Here is a 25,873-nt window from a genome sequence, read left to right as displayed (position 1 = left end):
AAGGTGGGAGATATAGAATACGTTAATGAGAAAAAGTAAATGGAACCACCCCCCACCCCCCCAAAAAAAAACACCTACATTGGTGACAGAGGAAACAAGCAATTTGTCACAGCCAAAATTCTAATGCTGCGTTCACACCAGACGACACGCAAGTGACGGTCAACAGGTTGCCATTTAATCCCTATGGAAGGATGCGCTGTGGCACCACAAAAGTCCAAGCCACGCAGTGCGATGCAATGGACGCAAATGAAGCGATTTTGAGTGATTGGCGCATTTGGGGCGCGATATCGCGTCGCATCGCCCTCTTCCCCAAGTTGAAAAATCTGAACTTTTTCGTCTTGTCGTGTCACAATGACCAATCAGGGACTGGATATGTAGTGACGTGGAGATGTCTGGGGTTTATACTTGACGTGGACATGTCCCGTCTCTAGCAGCCAGCCTGTTTTTGTCCTTTATTTCACAATTATGACAGAGTTTGAGGGGAGAGCAAGCAGCAGCACCGCAGCAGCCAGTTTCTTTTCATGTGCGTGCACGAACGAATCGTCTGTGAAGATTATTTTATTTATTAACTACACAGATGTATAATAAAACAAATGGTGACTGGTTTATAACACAATTATGACAGAGTTGGAGGGGAGAGCGAGGAGCTGCAGAAGCAGCCAGTTTTTGTTTTTTTAATTGTTCACATGTGCGCGCGTGAACGGGACAGGAGGTCCCGTTGAAGCAGCCACTGAAGCACTGGTCAACTGAAGTTGACCAATGAAGCAGCAGTCATCCAGACGCAGCTCCTGCAGCAAATGATGAAACTCCCTGAATTGGGAACGTCTCATGAGGATGTTGTGAACCCAGGGACGGTGCCGCTGGTGACGTAAGTCAGCTTTCCAACACAAAAAGAGCACAGCAACTCACTCTGTATGATCAAGGTCTGCCGTGTTGACTTGACTGACAACCGGAGTCAGCGAGCGGAATGGAAGCTCCTCCTATTTGATGACACATTGGGGTGAATTTTCGCAGCGAAAGCAGAGCGACACACCGGGCGATGGTGGCAAGTCCATCGCCAGGCGAGAGACCCGAATTTGTGGCATCACATGTCGTCCGGTGTGAACGCGGCATTACACAAAACAGAAAATTCTGCATCTATAAAAATCAATATGAGTGCAGACTTAAATGACTAAACTCCAATCAGTTTAGGTCAGAGCAGAGGACACAAGATGTGTGATGTTTTTTTTTTTTTGTTTTTTTTTGGTCTAAGGGTAGAGCAGCAGGACATTTTATCTTTCAGATCCTTTTACAGGGAATTGGTGAGCTGCTTGTAAAAGAGAAGCTGCTTTTGATAGTACATCCCCATTGCAGGCATCTCACCTCTGAGAGCTTGTAAAAGCCTTTACTGCATGGTCTCTGATATCCTGCCACACCACGTAATCCACACCAGGTCTGAGAAATATTAGCCAACTGGCCACTGAGTGTCAACATGTCAGGAAGAAAGTCTCAATAATATATAGACGTGGTCACATTTTACTGTGAAATCCTTTCAAGCATCTTTGCAAGGCCTTAGTGGAGAATTTATATCATGCCCATATAGAGAAAAAGAAGAATTTAAAAGTGAAATATTGTAAATTCATATTTCAAGCATTGCTTTGAAATGCACTCCAAACAGTATTGGCTTGATTTGGGGAAAATATTCTTCTGCTCAAGTAGTAGAGAATGTTGAATCTTCGACTGGACTGGGTTGCTTGACGCGAGGACGTTTCGCTTCAAATCGCAGAAGCTTCCTCAGCTAAAATTCTTGCTCTGGTAGTCTGACTTCTGTCTTGACTCTTGTAGAGAAGAATAAACAGAAGCCACACAAGCTGGAGTTTTAAACCTAACCTAACCAGACCAGACCCCTCCTACCGGGAGGCAGACTGCTATAGGCTAGTGACTAAACAATATCTCTAATTAGCACCTATTGTGCTCTAGTTAGCATCCTCCTAATGACAGGACAGCTGTCCCTCCTAATGATGGGACGGACGCCTCTCCTGACGGCTCCCCTGACGACTCTCCTGATGACGTGAATGACTCATTACCAGGGAACAAAGTGTGTCTCAGACCCCCTCCCCAGTTAAGGCTGGGTTTCAACTGTTTCACATAAAATGCCTCTTTCACTCCTCTCTCAAACCATTTCCTTTCTCTGACTAAAGGGCCTGTCACAGTGGCGTATTCGTAGAGCTGCTCATTACAGCGTACTGTCTACGCTGTAATGAGCAGCTTTCCGCCCACTTCACGAAGAGTTTTTTTCTCAATCCGTAGCAGTATGTTGAGGGCTACGTGCGTACGACGGAAGAAATTAAACATGTTTAATTTTCTTTGGCGTACAGCACAGCATGGAGCCTTCACGCGAGTACACGCAGCGCCGTGCTACTGTCCGCTATTGTGAGCCTGCCCACGCTTCAACACGGTACTGTATGCCACTTCACATCTCCCTGTTGTTCTTCTTGAACTATAAATACTGCAAGATCCTTGCTTCACTTTATCATACTGGACTCATTATATATGAGGACTGTTTCACTGTGTTGCATTGTTTCATAAAAGCGCTCTCTCGTGCGCATGCTCGCTCGCTCTCTCTCTGTCACACAGAGAGAGAGAGAGAGAAAGAGCGCGGTTTTATTTTGAGGAGTCTGAGTCTTCTTAAAATAAAACCGCTCTCTCTCCTCTATCAGACTCCTTAAAATAAAATAAAATAAAAGCTCTCTCTCTCTCTCTCTCTCTGTCACAGAGAGAGAGAGAAGTGCTCTTTCGTGCACGCACACTCTCCCTCCCTCTCTCTCTCTCTCTCTCTCTCTCTCTCTCTTTCTCTGTGTCTCTAATCAGAGCTGTGACTCTTTAAAATAAACGCGCACTTGCTGCATGTCGGTGCGCTCATCAAACGCCCTGATTGATCAGTCTGATCAAAGCTGAAAAGAGCTGTGACTCTAAAATAAACGCGCACTCGCTGCATAAAAAATAATAAATAATAATAATAATGTTAAATGACTGTTTTTGAGCCGCACCACACCATGCAGTAGAGAACAGAGCGCACTTCCACAGAGGCAGAAAATAGCACTGAAACTGGTGCAGCATGGCACACGTGACTGTGTGCACACATTAAAATGCAAACACTGTAGTATGAACAAACACTGTTAAAGGCTGAGTACGCGCGTATTTCGGGCGTATTTAAATGAAACACAACACTACAATGAGCAGCTCTACGAATACGCCACTGTGACAGGCCCTTAAGATTTTAACTTCCTTGTCCTCAAACGTGTGGTTAGTGTCTTTAAGGTGGAGATGAACTGCAGACTGAGGTCCACCGGTGCCCTTTCTGCGGTGCTGGTATAGCCTTTTGTGTAACGGCTGCTTAGTCTCACCTATGTAGTGTTCGTTACAGTTTTCCTGACATCTGATAGAATACACTACATTGCTCTGTTTGTAACTAGGGATCCTGTCCTTAGGGTGAACTAATTTCTGTCTCAAGGTGTTAACAGGTTTAAAGTAAACTGGGATTTTGTGCTGTCTGAAGATCCTCTGTAGATTTTCCCCTACTCCCGCTAAATAAGGGAGAGAACTCAACTCTTCTGCTCAAGTTAATCAACCCTCTACTTGACATTATTAAGGGCCCCTTCATACATAACACGATTGAAGCCAACTAGCACACAAAGGAGGAATTGCATGCCATTTGTGAAAAATCAGAGCTGCCTCCAATGCCTCGTACACCTGTCGCTACAATTATTTGTGCACACCAGCAGCTGAAAGGCAGAGTGTGCCCTGTGAGAGCCCATTCAATCCCTCTCGTTGCAGGCGTCGGCCAATTTCCAGGTGACACACACGAACATCCAACACCGCTCGCCTGACACTTAGAAAATGTATGACCATTCGCACTATTAGCACAAAAACAGTGAGCAGACGATCACCTTCAAGCTGGATGTGAAATTTGTCTAAGTGTGTGTGTGTGTGTATATGTGTGTGTGGCATGCAAGGGGAGAGCACACTTGCATGACATGCTGATATGTATTTACAGACATGCTCATATGGGGGCCGGACAGCCACATCTGAGCCCACACACACAGGCTACAGCGGCCACACACAGCGCACATCGGCAGGATGCTGCATGTGAAATGGTCCATCAGATCATGCAGCAGGCAATCTGAATGTTACGCGTGTTCGGCAGAACATGCGCGCCGCAGGTCCATGACAATATGACAAGCCAACAGTGTCACAAATACGCCACTTTCAGTCATATATCACCAAAAATACGCAGTGACAAATGCCATGTTGTCAGTTATTAAGGTGCTTTTTTCTCTTTTTTTGTTTAAATACATTTATCTCATTGTTGATTTTAGGCATTTTATGCTCCTGTTATAAGACAGTGATTGTAGCGCAGTGGTAATGTTCCCATCTGGTAAGCTGAGCTTTTGGAAATTGCAGGTTTGAATCCCACGAGTGGCATTTTTTTTTTTTTTTTTAATTTAACCAGGGTTATTTAACCCTGTGGTTAAATAACCCTTGACCCTTGTAGAGAAGAACAAGGGTCAAGACAGAAGTCAGACTACCAGAGCAAGAATTTTAGCTGAGGAAGCTTCTGCGATTTGAAGCGAAACGTCCTTGCGTCAAGCAACCCAGTCCAGTCGAAGATTCAAGCTTCTCTACTCCCCATTTTGTGTTTCGTGTCTGGATTTTCTTCAGGTTTCCGCGTCTTTCATGCTATGTGTGAAGGGGCCCTAAAATACAGCATCAGTGGCACCATTTGACTGACAAAAAGGCAGAGCTTTAGCATTTTCTTTGCTTTAACAACATTTATGTCAGCAGACACATGGAGAGCAGAATCAAAACAGACGTCTCTTAAACACAAAAATCTGTGAATGATTCAGTATGAGAGAACACATGGAGTAACAGTCTGCTGCAGGGGCAGACCTTGGAGACATTGTTACAACCCTCCGTCTGTTTGCCTGCAGATAAAAGGTCTGCACACACCAGAGAACGGAAATGAAATTAAGCACATCAATCGACGGCAAAGTCGCTCAAATCTGACCTCGCTGAACATAAACAGGTAATTCAGCGTACTAATTGGGCGAAGTGGGCAAACCTCGGCACATATGTTGCTATTCGCACAAAGCATGCAGATGCAGGCATACGAGGAACCGCCTCCTCGGTCATATGGGAGCACAGACACATGCACGCTCACACGGAACCAGTAATTATCATGGCCCAGATCTTTGTGGTAAATCTGTTTTTTTGGAGGAGCAGCTCTTAGCACACTAATTAGTAAGAAACAGATAAGACATTGATCAGGCTTGCGCATTTGTGGAATTAGCCAGAAGCCATCTGTAAAAGGATCTCATGCTTCATTTGTTGATACTGTGACTTCCTTTGACGCAGCTGCATGTGGGGGAGAAGTGAGCTAAATGAGTTATAGGTGCAACTGTGAAGACGGAGTAAGCCCGTCTGCCAGCGACACACTCAAATCCAGGATGTGTAATCCTGCAAAACAAGCTCAAATCTGATACCAATGCAGTGCTATTTAACAAATATATGTGCACCTTTATTAGAGTAAAGTTTGCATAACTTCATCATGTTTTATTAAGATCACTTATAAATGTATGTGTGAGATGGCGAGAGAGAGAGAGAGAGAGAGAGAGAGAGAGAGAGAGAGAGAGAGAGAGTGTGTGAGAATGACAGAAAGTGTGACTGAATGTGTGTTAGTGTGCTAAATCCTGTAAGTTGGCGTGTGTGTGTGTGTGTGTTTGTGTGTGTATACACCAGTTAATTAACTGCTTTTGTACCTTGGCTTAGGAACCCTCTCTTCAGGAAAAGGCGTCCAGGTGGAGTCTTGGGATTTCTGCTCCTTGAAGCGCCCTGTGAACACACTGGCCACCTCCGCCATGTCATAGGCACACACTGCTGAGCCTGGAATACTGCCACAACACACACACATACATGTAAGAATCCAACACATAAACATCAACCATTTATTGACACTGATCTCTCTGATATGTCTTATTTTTACTGTAAAATGTCCATAGGCAGCATGAACAGATAAAAGACTCCACTTTCTTAACTCGATAACTAAAAAATAATAAATAATATTATCTTATACTTCTCCAAACCTAAAGGGCATATAATGAGGAAAAACTGATTACCAGTAGACGCTGGTTAACTTTGATGAACCAGATCAAGTCAACAAGCATGTTTGTATATAATACACCCGTAGACCTGTCTGCCACCTGCTGGCCATGTCTGGAGTTCTTGCAGAGAACAATAAAGGAATGTATTACATATGGAAATTGTCATACGACATTGATATTGTCTCATTTTCACGTTCGGTGACCAACATTTGGCTCAACTCTGGGAGAAAAAATGAGGTGTGCAAGATCACACAGCTGACAGGGCTATTCCACAGGGCGCTGTTCTACAACGATTGCCCATGATCCAAAAAGTGCAAAAATGGGATGAACTGGCTTAATCTGGCTTGCCTCCTTACAGGCTGGTTTATAAAGTGCAGACCTGGCAACCCAAGCCGAAAATGAAAGGAGCTGCATCCTTGTCCAGACATGACCACAACCTGCAACAAATGCTGCTTTGGCTTCAAATTCTATCCCCAATAGAGTATGAGCAAACAAGTTTCAAGCTGTAGTCACTACGAATACCCCATTTCAAGACATTCCAACATGATTGAGTTGTTAAGACTGCAAATACCCAGAAGTTACCACATACTATAAACAATTTCAAGAACCTGGAGGAGAACCTGATTAAGAGCAGACGAGTTCATCAATGAAATCACCTGGTGGAGTTGGTGGTTACAAAGAAAAACGCACCCTCTTTGCCCTTTCTGGAGTCAGGCTGACACCTATAAGTTCAAAAACTGGATCCCGATTTGAAATCTGGTGCCGATGATGGCAGTATATAGTATATACCAACTATATACTGTATACAAAGTTTCTTCAGGATTGAGAGACATGGATCAAGAAGGTACTATGCTTTAAGACAAGCCCTGCTTTGCTATTCTAGATTAAATGGGAAGGAACGGCACTCTGTGAAATAGCCTCATGACTGATTAACACAACACATGAGACTGGTACAGCCATCAAAGAGTTGGAGTTGGAACTTACCCCATTCCATTTTCTATTCTAATTTTGAGTCCCTATGCCAGTCTGACACACCATTTGATGAAGTCTGCCACAGGTTTGTTTTCTTTTGAATTTCATAGTAATGTGCAATTGTTTCAGTTCCCTTGGCATTTCAACTGATTGTTATTTTGTAATCATAATTTGTCAAATAATTGCCATTGCAGTGTATACACTAAAACCTACAAGTTATTGGTTCCTGTCTTGGCAATCTATAGTGCATGGTCTAAGTACAATGTATTTGAGGTCTGTCCAACTCCACTTTGCTATTTTTGTGGCAATGTAAGGGCAAAGTAAGGTGCAAGGTGGAAAAAGTTAGGTTACTTAATTAATCATTGGTATGTTTTGGGTAAAACATGAAATAAGCCAGTCAGAGTATGACCTGATGTTGCCTTTATGGGACAGGTGGTGGTGCATTTCTATTTAGAGCATGAATTCAGAAGGTAGAGGTTTTCTGGTGAAGAAAGGTTTCTGTGTACAAAGCATCAAAATGCGTGACCAAGTGCAGAAAAAAATCCACCACAGCTCCCTGAGGTGAAGCATTAGAGCAACTCAGCAGCAACTCCTTATCAAGCTGGACTGTCTGGTGACAGTGGCAGAGAAAAGAACACTGGACAAACTGCTAGACATTATGGACGATGCCAGTCACCCTCTGCACACCATGATCAGCAACCAGAGAAGCCTCTTCAGCCACAACCTGCTCCTTCCCACGTGCAGGATAAACAGACTGAGAAACACCTTTGTCCCTCAGACCATCAGACTGTACAACTCCTCACTCAGGGGAAGGAGTAACAGGAAGACAGAGGACGGGAAGGAGAGGAACAGTAGTAGCCAGTATACCAGTAGCGAGCAGTATGTCTGGTATTTATAATCATGTATTCATATTTATACGTATTTACAAATTGTTTTTTTTTTTACTTTCACTTTTGATACTCTGTGTGCTTCTTACCCTGCGTGCTGCTATTCAATGCTGCTGGAACCTCAATTTCCCTGAGGGAGTCTTCCCAAGGGATCAATAAAGTTTAATCTAATCTAATCTAACCTCCATATCCCACTGTTTTAGACAGACACCCCCCCACCCCCGTGTACCTGCACCTTCCTGTGGCAAGTTCTGTCTTTATTAAACTTTTATATTTTCCTTTACTGCTTACTTTTACTTTGTTTTCAATTCAGTTTTGTTGCTGTTTGCTGTGCCAGTGAGCATATCTGTTTGTAGAAGCACAGCACAGCACACTTGCCGTGAACCTCCCTGTGTAAGGAGTATCTGAATAATGCACCATGCACGTACTGTAGCAAAAAGTCCAGCCCTTGAATTTAGACCAGGTTTGGTGCAATCATTTGCTGCTGCCTCACAACAGGAACACACAGACACTGCACCTCACCACACCCCATTTTAAAACCAACACACCAAAGGGCACACAGATGAGTGCAAGTGCATTAACTATGCCAAGAATGAGGGCACTGGGTATGGAAATGGCACGTGTGTTGAGGCAAACTAGCAGTAACACTTGTGCTGCACTGTGCACTGCTTTGCGCTGACTGTAATAAAGGACCCTCAGTGTCTGTGCATACTGTCAAGCCTTTTTGGAGACACATTCTCAACCCCGCCCCTCCAAGCCTGGGTTTCCCCAAAAGCCCGGAGGCATCAAAGTTCATCAGAAGTCCACTGTCGGGGGAAAAAAAAAAACTCAAGACGACAGATTATCTCATTAGTGCAATTCATTTGAGGGGAAACCGTCTGTCTTGTGATAGCATTAGAGCCCCTGGCTTGTCTGTGTCTGTGAGGAGCAATGCATCGCACATCGCTTAGTCATCTTTCTATTTTTCACCCAAGTGCTCTCAGAAATTCACACTGAGAAATGTTTATCCTCTATCTTTCTTGTAATGTACAATCTCTGTCTCTCTCAGCTGGCTGGATTTTGTGGTTGTTGCGTCATGGGTTGCACAGTTATCATGTAGACACGCGGGAGACAGCATACACAAGGGCAGTATTATAGAGTGCAAGGTCACATGAGCTGCTACTTCTTGGTTTAGCTACTAAATTACAGTAATTACTTTCTCCAGTGAATGTGTACAGAAAGTTAAACATTCATACGTCTGTTTGTAGCAGACAGCTAATGAAGCAGATAGATGGTGAGGTAAACGGACAGATAGATATATAGAAACCACCTTACAGTGTCAACATGCTCCCTCTCATTTCACACTCTGAATACAAAATAGAAAATGAATGCCAAAATCCAAACTGGTGCTCACAGAAATTTTCCGTGGCAATGCTTCATTGGGTTTTAATGTCCATTAACCACGCTCAATTGCATTGTTACAAGCAATTGTCCTATCTGCTAAAAAGCAGCCATAAAATGGAAAATTACAATATGTGCATGCTATCAGCCAGACTCTGAGACTTTGTGGTAATTTTCAATTTAGATAACGACTCCTCCTGCTATGAATATGAAAGCAGTTTTGAATATGAATTCTCAAAGAAAATGTAAGCACCTGCATGCCAAAAAGGAAGGAAAACTGCTCTGACAGATGATGTAAATGTTGAGTTAGTATTGCTATAAATGACATTTCGCAAAGAGACACAGCAGGGGCACAAGCTGCGAACATTAATAAAGGTCACACCGTCACAATGTTGATGAATTGAGGAAGCATTTCAAACTGTGAAAGATAATTGCTGAAACGGAAAAGACGATATTAGGCACATGAACTAACCGCAGAAAAAGAGCAGACGTTTAAATTTATGAATGACATTAACAACTTAATTCTGATTTTTGCTAAACTCAAGCTTGATTTGATTATTTTTTGGATGTTTTCTGGTGTTACCTCACAAAGAAGGCTGTGTTTTCACCTAGATCTGTTGGTTGGTTTGTTACTGAACATACAACAAACATACTTCGAAGGTTGTGTTCAATCTGGAATAGAAAGTGTTCAATTATAGAGGTAGACAGGGCTGGATCCAGAGTGAAAATCTGACAGATGCATTTTTGCCCAATGATAAAATAAAAATCGTACACGTCTTGTTATTCAATAATCTTCATTCTTTTATTCATATTTTATTTTATTCGCGTATCACATGGCTGTGGAATTTCCCTATAATTTAAAAATAATCAGTTTTTAGAATTTTGCAGAATTTATTTATTTGCTCCAGAAGAAAAGTAAATCTACAAATTTACAGTGTAGTTTTTGGAATTTTATAGAATTTATTTCTAATAGTATTTATTCGCTCCAGAAGAAAAATATAACTACCAATTTACAGTGTATTTAAAATACAAAGAAAGTTCTGTGTGTCAACAATGATTTAATTTCTTTGATTATCGGAAAGTGTCCTATGCCACGTGACCGAATGGGTGCCTTCGTTCCGATACATGTATTTAGTAAATAAATAAAATGTTTTCCAATCTGAAAGTTTGTGTGTGGCATAAATACACTTAAACCAGGCATACGTCCATGATGATTTATGGATAAATTAAATACTTTTACAATCAATGCATGTGGCATGTCCCATATCATAGGCATCAACAATCAATAGCGACTGGGCGAGTGGTTTTTTTCTTTTCCAAGTTTTGGCCATCGATCGACCAACGATTTTAGTCGGAAAACCACCGAAAATGTAATTTCAGTCATCATAGAATGCCTTTCAAACCACACTATTGTCTAAAAACTATTTATAAACCACTCAACGTTTCTTGCCGAAATAAGCACTCAATTTTCCATGCACAACTTTTTTCCTGGATGCCATGCCTGGATGCCTAACGCTACGTTTGTTTTGATCCACCTGCGCGGTGCATTGTGGGATCAAATCAAAAGCTGTGTTCACCGCGGGGACACATTCGGCACTATTCGGGATTATTCGAGATTTTTTTTTTTTTACCAATGACGAACAATGCGTAAAAAAATATGACCGATGCAACTGCATTGGTCCAAACCGGTCTGGATCCGGGCCTGGTAGATCTAGATTAAGGTGTGGAGCCAGGAAATGTTAAAGCCTTTTTAATAGTTAGGATATACGATATATCACTCATATATATCACTTATTTTTTTGTTTTTTGTTTTTAGGGATTCAGTTCTATGACTGTCTCTCTAGTTGAGCCTCTTGATACACTGTGCGGCATACCTGTTATAAGGTGTGGAGAAGGTTGCCATCACTACATCCCTCCCGCTGATGTGAATTACATCCGTCACTGCCTGTAGGATGTTGAAGTAGAAGTGGGAGTCCCCGGGGATGGAGCAGTTTAGGCGGGACTTGAGAAAGGATGTCCACTGCTTCTCCAGGACACGGGGTGAGCCTCCACGGTCATTCTTACAAACTCTGGCCACCCGAGGAAACACCACCTGATGAGAACATGCAGAGGTTAAAATAAATAAATAAATAAATCACATAAGAGCTCAAAGGTTTAACAAACATCATGTCTCTAGTCTCTGTGCATTTTACTGTTTGATAGTTCAGGTCTGGTAAAGTTAGGTCTGGGAACACGCACTGGTGCATTGCTGCATCCACCAACCTACGGAACTCCCTTGGTTTCTGGATGGCAACCATGCAGGCAGACAATTGGTCCATCTCCACCTCTCAAAAGTATCATCTATCTGTTGTAGCCATGTGAAACGTGGGAGTCCCCTTGCTCTTCTCTACTCTCTCAGGTCCTCAACACTTAGGCACCTGAGTGATTATGTCCATAGAAATGCACCACATGGACAAAATGTTGTACCTGACATTCGCTCACAACGCAACATCTTAGACTCACTAAGTAACTGTTCATTTGATACAAAGTCATTCCAGCGACACCAAAGGATCCTCAAAAGACACCTATAGGACCAAAGTAATCTACTCGACACCTTAGGTCACTGATTCTCATTAACAATAAGATAGTGAGACACTACAGTAAGGCAGGAAACAACAGGGCATTAAAAACTCAAGCAGAAATGAATAGGATGAACAGAATAATGCACTGAGGAACTTTTTGTTGTTGTTTTTGGGCAAAACGATGAACCCTGAAATGTCTAAGAACACAGCCCAGGTTGAAAAATGCAGTCACAAAATTTTCAACTGACTACGTGGTTTTGCTGATTAGAGGCGCGTGTGGCACTCGCCAGTATCCACCTCAAATACGTCACACAACACCACATGGCTGCCAGCACTCTCCAAGGTGTGGGAAGTGTTTTGGTCATGTCACTAATACACACCATACACACACCATTGTACTGTCAACACATATGGCAACATATGACATGATGTAAATATGACAAGCTGGAAAGCACCAGGTTGTTCAGAAACTTTAAATCCATGATAACATGGAAAAAAACAGCGCCAACATTAATAAAACACTGGCCAGGAAGCAGCAGATGATGTGCTATTTTAAATGCCACTGAACTCTTCGGACACGCAATGGTCACAACATGCACACACAAGTGCAGTAGTTACACAATGCACACACACTGGCAACTGCAGGTTTTGGCCGGAAATATCAGTACGTATAGCACATCAATAGTTGCCATGAACATGCCGTTCCCATGCCTTCTGTGTGACAGAGACTTGGGATTTTAGTTCTCCTGTAGAGATATATTTGCATTGCCAAACACCTATGTGTTGTGACTTCATGACTCCATGAGTTCTTACTAGTGTCTTTCAATTTGAAAAGCCAAGGCATGAATTTCTAGAAGTTCTCTTTCATCACATAAAGACACAATTCTGATGGCTGAGTCCAGGTAGTCAATGGATCCTTGTCTTGATCCAGAACAACTGCAAACCCAGAAGCTCTGAATCAGGGTATCCACTGATTCCGAAAAGATCACAGCATCATTCGAGAAGTCAAGGTATTCCTTGCTGATAAAGTCAACTAAGCTGCTGTTCTCCACAGTCCTAACCAAACACCCAGTCCATGAAAGCACTGAACAGAGTAGGAGCCAGAACACATCCTTGATGAATGCCAGAATATACTGAGAAGAATTAAATGGCCATGCACAGCACCCTCAGACAAGTCTTTGAACTAGTTCAACTAATGAAAATGAAAACCAGAAATAACTGACGTTACAAGGAACAAAAAGAAACCAGAAGCATTGAACTGTTTTAATGTTCTGAAACAGAATAAAAAAAAAAAAAGTCAGCAGTATATAACAATTATTTATTTTATTAACATTTAAAATAAAACATTGCAGTCACTTGATGCTGAGTTCACATCCTGCCTTCCTCTGAAGGTCATGCGCATCTCTGAATGGTGGAGAGAAATTTGCCAGCAGCAGGCAGTTAGAGAAAAATGTAGTATAGTCTCTGTTTTCAACAAGAGGAGGCAATTATTGTGCCGTCTGCCTTATAAATGCTGGCCTTAGACATCAGCTTTATCAGTGTGTAATGGGCAGGCTAATATGTAAAGAGAAATAATGTTGAAAATAGTTACCTAGCTACAGTTAGGCTAAACAATATACCCAGAACAGCTTAGCTTGTTAGCTGTGGAATGGACAATACCACAGTCTTACAAGAAATGGTAATATGTACATGTTGCGGACATGACGAGCGAAGCTCTTCAGCATCTCATCATGTCATTTAGGTCCTTCAGACTTTTCTGAGTAAATGCTTCAGTGGAGCATGAGCATGGCTAAAACCTTTCAGCTTCTGGGGGGGAACTCCACCAAACTCCCCCCACCTTTTTAAGCATTTTCCTTTTTTTACCTACAATGTGGGCAAATTATCATATTGCAATATTGTCATATCAATATGATATAAGATATGACTGATTTCACACAAAGTGCAGCAACAGTGAAAATTAAACATTCTTAAACAAAACAGTAATAATAAAACACTCATTTTGCACTCATCATAAGCGTAGGATACTGTGCCCTCCAAAAGTATTGGAACACTTGGTATTTTACACATATTATGTTAGAAAGATTAAAAAAGAAAATAAGATTATAAAATCATACCTTCACTGTGCCTTGTGAAAGAATCACTACGATGACGGCGGCCGCATTTCTTGCGCCTCAGCAACCAATGAGGCACCTGTTCAATGTCTATGCTTGTCTACCATCAGCCTTATGATAGAATCACTACGATGACTGGTCCAAGATGGCGGCTGCATTTCTTGCACCACAGCAACCAATGTGGTGTCTACTCTTCTTTATAATGTCTATGTTCGTCTACTGTCTGCCTTATGATAGAATCACTACGATGACTGGTCCAAGATGGCAGCTGCATTTCTTGAGCCACAGCAACCAATGCGGTGTCTACTCTTCTTTATAATGTCTATGTTTGTCTACCGTCGGTTTGTGGCTTTTTTCAGCTTTTTGTGCCATTTCTCGTTTGTGCCTTCGTTTACCGTCGGACTGTGGCTTTTTACCCACTGCAGAGATTTTTTTTGTGCCATTTCTAGTTTGTGCCTCCGTCTACCATAGAGAAAGCCTAGTGCCACTGCGCGGCCCTCAGCTCATATTAATAGGTATTTCATTTGGTTGTAACCAGTTCAGGAACAATAATTTTAAGGTGGACATAAACCAAAAACATTCAAATACAGAATATGAGCAACGTGTTGTCTTCAGAATGAAGAAAAGTTTTGGAATATTTTTTAAACACCTTGTTTTGAACAAAGTTTTAGAGTGCCACTCTGCATACAGGATTTGAATAGCCTGATCTCAAACCAAGTCATCCACATAGTGCCGTTTTTTAAATTTCATTGCTACGTTGGCGAGGAAGCCATCCTCCATCATCATTATTGGGACACATGGGAAATCAGACAGAAAAGCAAGTGAAAGTCTCATGAATGTCATTAAAGCTCCCTCACCATAATCCTCACGCTTACCATAATGGCAGCAAAAGGAAATACTTGCTTCAAAGCGGCTATTCCAACATGGCTCAGCAGAGCAACAAAATGTCAAAAGTGTAAATTTGTGAAAACTTTGAGTCAAACATATGTTGATATAAATTACATACTGATATAAATTATTGATATAAATTACATATGTCTTTTACTTGGAAGTTTTCCTGAGGTGATGATTCTGTGTGGCTGCAGAAATGATGAAAATGTGTAGGAACCACCCCAGATTGTCTTGATCCAAGATTTCATCGCTTCATAGCAAATTAAAGACACAGCAGAGTAAATTGGTATGTTTGATATGGTGGTAAAGAGTCAGCACCTGGCAACAGAATATTTAAAGTATACAGCTTCAATAGGAGCTGGTGCTCTAATTACAACTCTGCCATAAGATCATGTAGTCAGTGTTTTAATTAGTTGTTGTCACACTATACTTAACAGCAATAAATCTAACCCTGACCCGAATTTGCAACCGAGAGTAAACAGTGTGAATGGGTGTGAACATGCGTTTAAACACACACACACACACACACACACACACACACACACACACACACACACACACACACACACACACACACACACACACACACACACACACACACACACACACACACACACACACACAAAACTTCACCTTTACACACTCTGCACACAGAGTAGCTGCAGTGCACAGTAAAGGTGAAACCATCAAGATGAGTGTGGAATTACTGCAGTTCAATGTGTCACGTTTCAGCTCAGCAGCTGGTTTATTCGTGTGTTACCCCACACACATTGCCATATTATGTACAACAAGTAACTGCTGAGTCATTTTAGTCTGAATTACACTGGTCAACAAAAAAACAAAACATTTTTTCTTGCATGGACTTTGAGAACTGATTTAGGGTAATTTTGGGGTGCTGAATCTGAAGCTGAGCTCAGATTATGTTTTTGCAATCTGCATGTTCCGTATTGATGGATTACACAAAAGTTGCTCATTCACTCATGAGTTTGATGCCACTAATCATGCACAAAAGTAGCCTCAAAAGCACAGGTTCACGAAACGTAAACAAGAGCCATCATATTGTTCATGGCGCCGAAGAGGTGTGTAAGACTGCAGCTTTTGCTTCAATGCTTGATATGAGAAATACGTTTTCATATCTTGAAAACGTAATGTGATTGTCAAAAGCTAACACCAGATTTGGATTCAACTCCCCCAAACTACCCAAAATCTATTGAAAAACTTCATGCAAGAAAAATCATGTTGACCAGTGTAATCAGTGGTGGGCACACTTCCGATAATCCGATAACAGATAATTATCGAAGATAATGTTTTCATTATCGGGTTATCTTTTTAGATAAGTTTAAAAACCATTATCGGACCAATTATTTTCTGATTAATTTTTGTCCGGTAACTTTTAGACCGATAAACAAAGTAAACAAAGCTGAACAGCGACAAGCATTTTTTAAATTTAAAATCAGTTCAGAACCTGCCTGTTAAAAGTTTTGTAACAGATGGCCAGTTATACCCTCTGCTAACAGAAGAGAGCTGCTTCTATGAAAAGCGTCTCTATCCTCTGTAGACAAAGACGAAAAGGCCAAAAAAAAAAAAACACCATACTGATATGCTGGCAATATCACCTAAGTCATCCAGAGGCATACATTTTTAACTTATGGTTCAAATTTTAACCAAACTAATTTTGGACAAGTTATTTAAAATTACTGTCATGTCTAAAGTTTTATAAAGTGAAAATATCAGATATATGTTTTAGTTTTAAAGTAATGTGCTAATTTTTAAGGTTTTGTGAGCACATGCTGTTTCCAGCAGTGCATTATGGGTAGGATGATGTAATCTCAGTACGATCACGACAGGACAATTGCATTTCAGACACTCTGTTCAGGCTCGACGGACAACAGCATTAAACTCTTGTGCCTAAAACTCTCGTGAATATATTTTCTAGGTTTATAGACGTTGTTATTGTATTTGCGTTTGTTAAATTCCACACATTTTAAATGTAGCAGACAGGGATTATCTGGAATTTTGTTTTGAAGGCCTCTACTGCCATCTACTGGCCAGTAGTGTTCATGGCAGTATTCGCCCTAAGTACTAAGCGTCTGGGCATCAAACGTTTTGGCTGTGCAAATGGCTTTTTTTTTAACAAATGAAGTTTAAAAACAAAACAAAACAACAGCAAAAAAATAAAAAATAAAAACATTACAAGACAGCTCTGCGGTGTTTGCACAGGCACAGTGCGAGCAGTTAGATGCTTGTAGCTCTTCAGCAGCAGGATACCCTCACGACGGCCGACCACAATAATATCAAACAGGTTTGATTTTCATTGGATCATACGATCGGCACTCAGGAGGTGGTCCTGAGATGTTAAACACAGCTTGTTACTCCATGTACACTACACGATGCAGGACGCGCGATTAACCTGAAACTCGGTCCAAAAAATTCCTGCATGAAAAATCATCTCGCACAGTGTAAAGCACGTTTTACAACATCATAAAACGTGCGCACATTCTCTCCACATGCAAAACATTTTGCGATGACACTTCCAGGGCTCCGTAAAAATGCCTGTTTTTACAAATAAAAAAAAATGGAATATTTTACAAAAGCACATTTATCTGTAAACACCAACACACATCAGACATCACATTAACGTGTTGGTTTACATAATGAATGACTGAACCAATCAGTGTTTAGCAGAGGCACTTTTACACAGAATCCTTTGCGATCTGTCTGTGTTTGTTACAAAACCTCAGAATTAGTGCATTATTCAACATTAAAAGATATATGCTATATTTTAACTTTGTACAAATGACAGAATTGACATTAATGGAGTTATTCTATCGGTATTAATGTGATTTATAAATCAAAACCATAAGTCAGCATGACTTTATTTTTCAAGACCTCCGCCTGACCGGAGCGTTGTGAGTGATAGAGAGTTGGCTTTATGGCTGCTCTCAGAGTGCCTCTGTACTGGGAGCTTTGTAGTAAACAAGTGCTTCTAGCAGGGGCAGAATGTTTAAAGACAAACGTGTGGTCTCATTGTTTGGGTCTGTTGTTACTTTTAATATTAAGAAGCTATTGTGGCATTATTATCATTTTATTAGTAGTTGTAAATGTACCAGAGACAATATTGGAATTTATCGGTTATCTGTAACTTCCGGTACATTTTTGGGTGGTTTATTGTTTTTATCTTTATCGAAGATAACTTTTCAGTTATCTGATTATCTGTTATCGACGCTAATTTTTTGGTTATCTGTGCCCACCACTGAGTGTAATGAAACATTTATCCTTATATACGAGGGCTGTCAATAAAGTGGACACGGTTCGAAAAATTAAGTTGGTTTTCAGTGAAAATTTTAACGGCTGATGAGAGATTTTGAGGTGATTCTGTCGCTTTAAGGACTTCCCACGATGCGAGATGTCGCTCAGCGCTCTCAGCCGCCGTCGTCAGCCTGTTCAAGCTGAAAACCTCCACATTTCAGGTTCTATTGATCCAGGACGTCGTGAGAGAACAGAGAAGTTTCAGAAGAAGTCGGTTTCAGCATTTTATCCGGATATTCCACTGTTAAAGGTGATTTTTTTAATGAAAGATGTGCGGACGGGTCCGCGCGTCGGGACGCAGCCGCCGCGACGCTCCGCCGCGACGCTCCGCCACAGGAAAAACACCTCTGTTGAAAGCCTTAAGGACAAGTTGGAACATGTCCTGCCTGTTAAACAATTTCTCATATACTCACTCCACTGAAAGCCATCAAAAGCCACCTGGATTTTACAAATGGTTATCAACACGGAGGTGTTTTTCCTGTGCTGCCGCACCGCGTCGGCTGCGTCCCGACGCGCGGATCCGTCCGCACGTCTTTCATTAAAAAAAAATCTCCTTTAACTGTGGAATATCCGGATAAAATGCTGAAACCGACTTCTTCTGAAACTTCTCTGTTCTCTCACGACGTCCTGGATCAATAGAGCCTGAAATGTGGAGGTTTTCAGCTTGAAACAGGCTGACAACGGCGGCTGAGAGCGCTGAGCGACGTCTCGCACCGTGGGAAGTCCTTAAAGCGACAGAATCACCTCAAAATCTCTCATCAGCCGTTAAAATTTTCACTGAAAACCAGCTTAATTTTTCGAACCGTGTCCACTTCGATGTGTCTCACAGGTTTAGAAAAAATTTTGATCAAACAACACGCCAGTCTCTCAGCAACTTCTCAGACAAAGGAATTCCGACGAGGGACTGGACGACTCCTCCCACAAGGAGTGCTCACAGGCGAATGACGTCACCGACAGGCGTGGAAAAACTCACGCATGCGCATGAGGGTTCAAGCATGTCTGACGTAAAAACATATGAATGAAATCCATATAGTTTTTGAAAAAAATAAAAAGGACCGTTATTTTATTGACAGCCCTCGTATATATATATATATATATATATATATATATATATATATATATATATATATATATACACACAGTGAGAAAAAATTTTGGGGAACAACCTCCTTCCCTCAGTTAGAGCATTGAAGATGGGTCGTGGATGGGTCTTCCAACATGACAATGACCCGAAGCACACAGCCAGGATAACCAAGGAGTGGCATATCATTCTGGAGTGGCATAGCCAGTCTCCAGACCTGAATCCAATAGAAAATCTTTGGAGGGAGCTCAAACTCTGTGTTTCTCAGTGACAGCCCAGTAACCTGGCTGATCTAGAGAAGATCTGTGTGGAGGAGTGGCCCAAAATCCCTGCTGCAGTGTGTGCAAACCTGGTGAAAAACTACAGGAAAAGTTTGAACTCTGTAATTTTTCTTTAACACTGTCACCTGTGTGCTTGCTCTAGCGGTTGGTAAGGTTAGACCTTACTTGCGTGAACTTTGTTGTGATTTGGTGCTATATAAATGAAATAAATTGAAAAAATGGCTGTCAATGTGTTGTGCATTTTTTAGACGTACTTTGGTTTGTTTTACTTTTATCAGCTTTACTGAGACTCGCACGAGTTAAAGAGTTGGAAGTAATGATATATAATGTGGTGTATCATTTTTTTAGATAATAGTGTTGACTGGGGTGAGATAAGCCCTTTAAGCAAACACAGATCAACCACAGCAGATTTATCAATCAGCCATGATGCTCAGATGACTGTTTACATTGAGAAGAAAGGCCGGCGTGCTGTTAGCAATGAAAAGCTACTATTCAGTACATGTTAAATTGCTTTCTGCACCATCAGCTCTCCAACCACAGGCGTGATTATCCTGACATTACTTTGAAAGCAGCCAGCAGACAAAGAGGTCAGATCTCTATTCATGCTCAGAGTAACACATGTGGCAGCAAATCCAATATTCCAGTGTTTCTCCTTATTGCAGCACACTCCTCTTATGTCCACACTCTCTTTTATTCTCTCATGCTTCCTTTCATTTATATAGAAAAATCCATATCATGTAGGGGTTGAAGGTATATCATCGGTGTCATGAGGCAGGTTTCCATTACCTTCCAAACTGCACAAATTGAAATAGCAAATTTAAAACGCATTTAATGAAAACACATGTATTTTCTTTTTAAAGTCTCTAATATTGCAAAACTGTTTTACGCTTGCTCGCATGAGGTGGTTTTTCACATGATATGAAAAAGCTTTATTTTGAAAAAATAAGGGCAATAGGACATACAAAAAGCATCACATGACATTTTAAAATACACAATGTGGTACGTGTGCACTACAGTGCCTTGATTAGAGAGAGTGGCGTCAACTCTGAACATGGGGCCATTTTTAGTCTAACTGCGCTGAACTACTGAATGAACCTTTTATGTTTTCAACATTTTTTAAAATCATTTAACCACATACATCAACACATCCAGGTACAGGTACTATCAAAATAAATATAAAAATAGTTAAGCTATCAAATTTACATAAATATACCATTTATGATGATTTATTTAATTAATTTAAAGCCTGATTTATGCAGCTACAGCTCTGTATGCAATAAAGTGTGTGATAGTTAAAGTTCTCCGTCTCTGGATTATGCTTTATTATGGACTAATTTGACCCTCAACAAGCGTTTCTTTCTACAATCATCACCTAAGCTGTACATTTTCCTCTCTTACCGACTTCATGCTGTAAATGTGATGGGGACTTTTCTGATCCATTTATCAGCATGCGTGCTATAAAACTATTATAATATGATAGTAGACAAAGGATTAAAAGCAGAAAAGTGTCAAATCACAGCCTTTTATTTTGGATTTAACAGGTGCACGTCTGGTTGCGGGTCCGTGTCTGAACACTGTTTGAAAAAACTAAACGGTCAGACTTTTAATCACAGAAATGTCTCCTCTCCTACTTTCCACAAAACAGCGAGTGTCAGAGCTGAAATTTAATTTGTACCTCTGCACATCCAGACTGCTCGGAGTTTATAACAGAAATACATTGTGATCGGACGGGACATTTTATCTGATGTGAGTGAAAAATCCGTTATAAAAAATCCATTATGTACGGTATTTATTACATGGAAAACAATACAAAAACTTTGGGACTTTTTTTGTCCGGTGACTGCGAATATCTGGTTTATACGATGACGGTTTAGGTGAGTTTTACTGTATATGGGACTGAACAATAAATTTACCTCGCAAAGCTTTGATGATGAAGTCGCTTCCATTCCACACGGCTGACTTTATTTTCCCAAATTTTTCTTCTGTTTGGATCTGAAGGGAATCTGTACATCTTGAAGCCCTTGCTGTGACTATTTGTGCATCCAAATGCACAGCAACCTGGCATTTTCAGTAAATAAATAAAGAAAATAGCTGAATGTACATGCAGACACATTACCAGCCAATGCTATTTTTGGGCCAAGATAGCACCATGAGTCACGTGACTGATTTTTTTTTACTCATCATGTCGCCACTCTAATAAAGGCACTCTAGTGTGCACAAAGTAAGAGATGGAGAGCTTGTTAAATGATATAAAAAATGAAGTTACCGCAATAAATTCGGCATGAGGCTTCATAAGCTCGGCATAGTCAGTACGCCGCATTATGCAACTCTACGTTGGCCTGGTGTGAAAGGGGTTTTTGTCAACAATTGGCCTACTAATGGTTTAGAAAGTTACCTTATCCACCAACAAAAAAGTTAGCTTTGGTAATTAGCTGTTAACTGATGGGCTGAATGTGTCCACCGCTGATTTTAGGCCGCATTATCCAGCCCTAATTTATGAAGTTTTGGTTTTTCAAACTTATATCCAATTAAACATTCTCATAGCAGGAACAGAACTGAAAAGATTAATAGAAAAATACACCTATTGTGATGTGCTTCTCAGCATGACCGGAAGTTCCTAGTGGTCGGCAGTCAAGGGTGGAAGGAAAAAGTATTGGATACATACAAAAGAGAAATATTTTCCATTTCAAGTGTTTTCTGTTTGGACTCTGAGGTTGTGTCACTTCTTTTCAGTCAGACTGAGCTCTGCAGATCTTGTGTTCATTCTCTTTGGCTGAGAAACATTTCAGGATTTGAAGATCTTTTATTTATTACATTAAGTTTGCAAAAGGTCTGTTGCAGCTCAGAGTATTAACTCCATATTAATGGTAGCAAAGAGGTCAAACCTTGCAGATATACAGACAGGCCGAGGTCAGATTTATAGGAGAAGGCAGGAAATGTCTAAGTCAAAGTCTTGAAACAAAATTTAAGCGAAAGTTAGGGCTCATCTTTTAACACAACCCCAAACCTAAAGTTCAAGTTGGTAGCACACTTTCTCGCATCACAAAGTCACGGAACGAGTATTTTCCACCTGATTAAAAAGTAAACTGGTAAACTATACATACAACCAGCTTTGATGTGGAGGTGGAATATTTTGTAATAAATGAGCGAAAACATCACAAGGACTTTCCATCCACTTTGAAGAAGCCATTCATTTCATGTAGAAGCATGATCGATAAAATGCCACAAATTTACACTCCCCCAACATTAGTGGAGCTCCTCATGATACACGGCCACAGTGTCTGTATTGTACCACCAACAGAAATTGAAATGACAGTACAAAAACAGTGACTTTTCTAATCAATATAACACACCCACTGTAACCACAACTCACACTCCTGATCATCTTTTTGCTTTTCACTTTTGCCTGTGCTGCCACATGTGCATCAGTCCTCTGTGATGTGTTGACTGTTGCTGCCTTTCAGGTGTAAAACCTGAGGGAAGCCTGCTTCTTTGTTTCATTTATGAAAGTCATTTGGACGGGATCACTTTGGGGAAACGTAGAGGCGACAGGTCAAACGGGTGCACCGGCAGACGTGTAATTCAAGTGCTATATTTAGACATCGATATGGGTTTGAAAGATTTCTATTCCTGAGTCTGTTTCAGGGCCTACATCCTGTGCAGTGTTACTGAAACATGTTTGGTCTCTTTTCAGCTCCTGAAAGCCTTCATCCGCTTATGTGATACACCCATATCCTGTTAGTTTCCTCAGGCACTTCCTGGATCTTGCAGTAAATAGGAAGTCAGTTTTGATTAGACTTCAAACAACAGAAGAATAATAGCTTTCTGCTTACCTTTCCCATAGTGTTATACTCCATGGCAATTTCCCGAAAGAAGAAGTAGATAAAATCCCTGTAATTGACTGCTTGGACAAAGTAGGGCTCTGTGAGATGAAAAGAATGAAGAGCAGAGTGACATTTTGCTAGGACAAAACAGATCTGACACCATCTTTCACCATATGTAGCTGGAATATTTGTCACATTCTGCAGAAAAGCACCGACTGTGAGCGCCGAGCGCGCCTATCATCAGTCATATCAGTAAAACAATTTGCATGCACGGAATGAGAGACGTCTATTGAGTTGTGACAGGCCGGACTTGTACTTGTTTCTCCCTGGGGCAGAGCAATTTCCTGGCTACATCAGCTGTGTAGGGGCATGTATTAAGCAGAGCATGTAGTGTTAGCATAAGTGCTTCCACTTATCATACCTACGAGCACGGAATGCACACAAATCATAAATCACAACACACGCACACGCACACCGCAAAGTGTGCACGTGAAAACCTCAGATTGTTTTCTAACTTGTCAATCAACTTGGTGTTTTCCAGCCGTGGGGGAGTGTTTGTGTGTCCTGCGCTCACCTTTGAGCCATTTGGAGTCGTGCTTGACAGTGCGCAGAGTCGGGCTGTCGCCTAGGCTACGATAAATGACCGCATCGATCGCTAGAAAGTCTGTTACAGTGGCCGAGTACAGCTTGCCATCTGCGGAGAGAACACAAAGATGGAAAGAGCAGTAAGGAAAAAAGATTGAGATGGAGCGGCGAGGGGTAGAGGGGAGGAGTGAGGTTAAGAAAAGCCGCTCCGAGATTCTTCTTCTTTGTGGCTGGATACAAAAACATGTTTCAGATGGCCAAAACCTGGAAAACGAATGAATCATCCAAACCAAAGAGGAGCTCTGATGGAGAGCAAACAAACTGGACTTGTCCGTAACACACATTTGTAACTGCACAGGCGCGCAAACACACTTCAAAACATTAAAAATTGGAGACATGTACACAAACACACACACGTACACAATCACATGTAAAGTACATGCACACGCGACGCAAACACAGTTCACCAATAGCATGACCTCAGTCTGCCTTGGCTAAAACCGCAGTGGAAAGTCAAACTACATAATTGAAAGGACGGCAGTCAGAGGAAGCCGCTTGATTACTCAGAGCTTCCAGCTCCTTCCAGGCAGCTCTGCTACATATTAACCGGTTAACTTTAGGCATTTACTCCCGTTTTCAGCTCAAAACCCGTACAAACAGCTCATCAATACCTCCACAAATCGCATTGTGGCAAACATGAATATGGGCCCTGAATGTCTTTAGCAGTCTTTTAGCGGGTCACATCAGAGGAATCGCACCCTGCCGGCAGAACGCTGACTCATCTGTCTGCATCTCATTCCAGTCATATGCATTTTGCAACAAAAGGAATGAGAGACGACAAAGAGTGACAGAAAAACACCTTGATAAAGAGTTTAGAAAAGACGAATTCTTTGAGTGGTGTGTTTCCAAAGACTGTAGCAAGTAACAAATTCCTGATATAAAGCAAACGTAGCCCCGAGGTCAGTGGTTTGCTCGAGTGCATCTAACAGATTGGCTTGTTTTTCCAATATATTTTTAGAATACTACTATTAGAATAAACCACCGGGTATTAAGAGCAATATTAAATAAAACCACATGCTCACTTAGACTCAACTTCTCCGTTTAGCTCATATTCCCCTGTTTAATAACTACAGAAAAGAAAAAATAGGCAATTTTTTTTTTTTTTTTTTTGCTACTGGCATTTATTAATCTAATAAAAGAAAGAAACAAAACCTGTGAAGAATTTATCTCTCTTCAACCACACAAACAAAAGTGGGTACCTTTCAATGCAGACAACTATATGTAGTTACAATTTGATAAATAGATGGTAATACTCACCAGCAAAAAGGGCAACATTAGCATGTTTAGCATCATATGGACAGCGTGCCATTCCACTGATCTCTTCTCCCAGAGCCTCCAGAGTGTCCATCTGGAGAGAGTGAAAGGGCAAATAATGGTTTGCACTGTATCAAGTAGCAATGTCCCAGTCACATTTTTGTTTCCCACACTGATCCTGATCTGAGTCATGTGACATTGTGTAACTGCTAATAGCAAGTCCCAAACTGGTACTTGTATTTTTCTCAGTAGTACACTTGTACAGGTCACACTGCAAGAACATTAAAGTCATTCCAATGAGTTTGCTTGATAAAGCTTTGCAATGCATTAAGAAAAAAAACTACCTTCAATCCAAGCTGCTCCTTAATGTGTTTATTTATGTTATATTGTTTATTTACTATAAAAGAGGATTTTTATGTATGGCCCTTATCAATTGTACATAGTGCAGAGTGTTGTAGTAAAACTGGAGTAATCAGAGTATTGATGAAATGACACTGATTAAAGACTGTTGGCTGTATTTTAGTTATTATTATTATT

The 25,873-nt window shown here is 41.0% G+C and overlaps 1 protein-coding gene across 5 annotated transcripts in view; it reads right to left on the bottom strand.

Moving 5' to 3' along the window:
* The window catches only part of sema6a (sema domain, transmembrane domain (TM), and cytoplasmic domain, (semaphorin) 6A), a 330,131-nt gene that overhangs the window by 113,241 nt on the left and 191,017 nt on the right, over positions 1–25,873 (bottom strand). For all 5 annotated transcript variants that reach the window (XM_034170629.1, XM_034170631.1, XM_034170632.1 and 2 more), the window contains 5 exons: positions 25,340–25,430; positions 24,012–24,131; positions 23,447–23,535; positions 11,254–11,471; positions 5,799–5,930 (listed from right to left, as the gene is read on the bottom strand). In XM_034170629.1, coding sequence (XP_034026520.1) covers positions 5,799–5,930; positions 11,254–11,471; positions 23,447–23,535; positions 24,012–24,131; positions 25,340–25,430 — 650 coding nt within the window. The remainder of the gene's footprint in view (positions 1–5,798; positions 5,931–11,253; positions 11,472–23,446; positions 23,536–24,011; positions 24,132–25,339; positions 25,431–25,873) is intronic.

The sequence above is a fragment of the Thalassophryne amazonica genome, chromosome 5, assembly GCF_902500255.1.
Source record: "Thalassophryne amazonica chromosome 5, fThaAma1.1, whole genome shotgun sequence".
In the NCBI taxonomy this organism is placed as follows: Eukaryota; Metazoa; Chordata; class Actinopteri; order Batrachoidiformes; family Batrachoididae; genus Thalassophryne; species Thalassophryne amazonica.
Note: the sequence above shows the minus strand (reverse complement) of the source record. Positions and strands in the feature narration are given on the sequence as shown.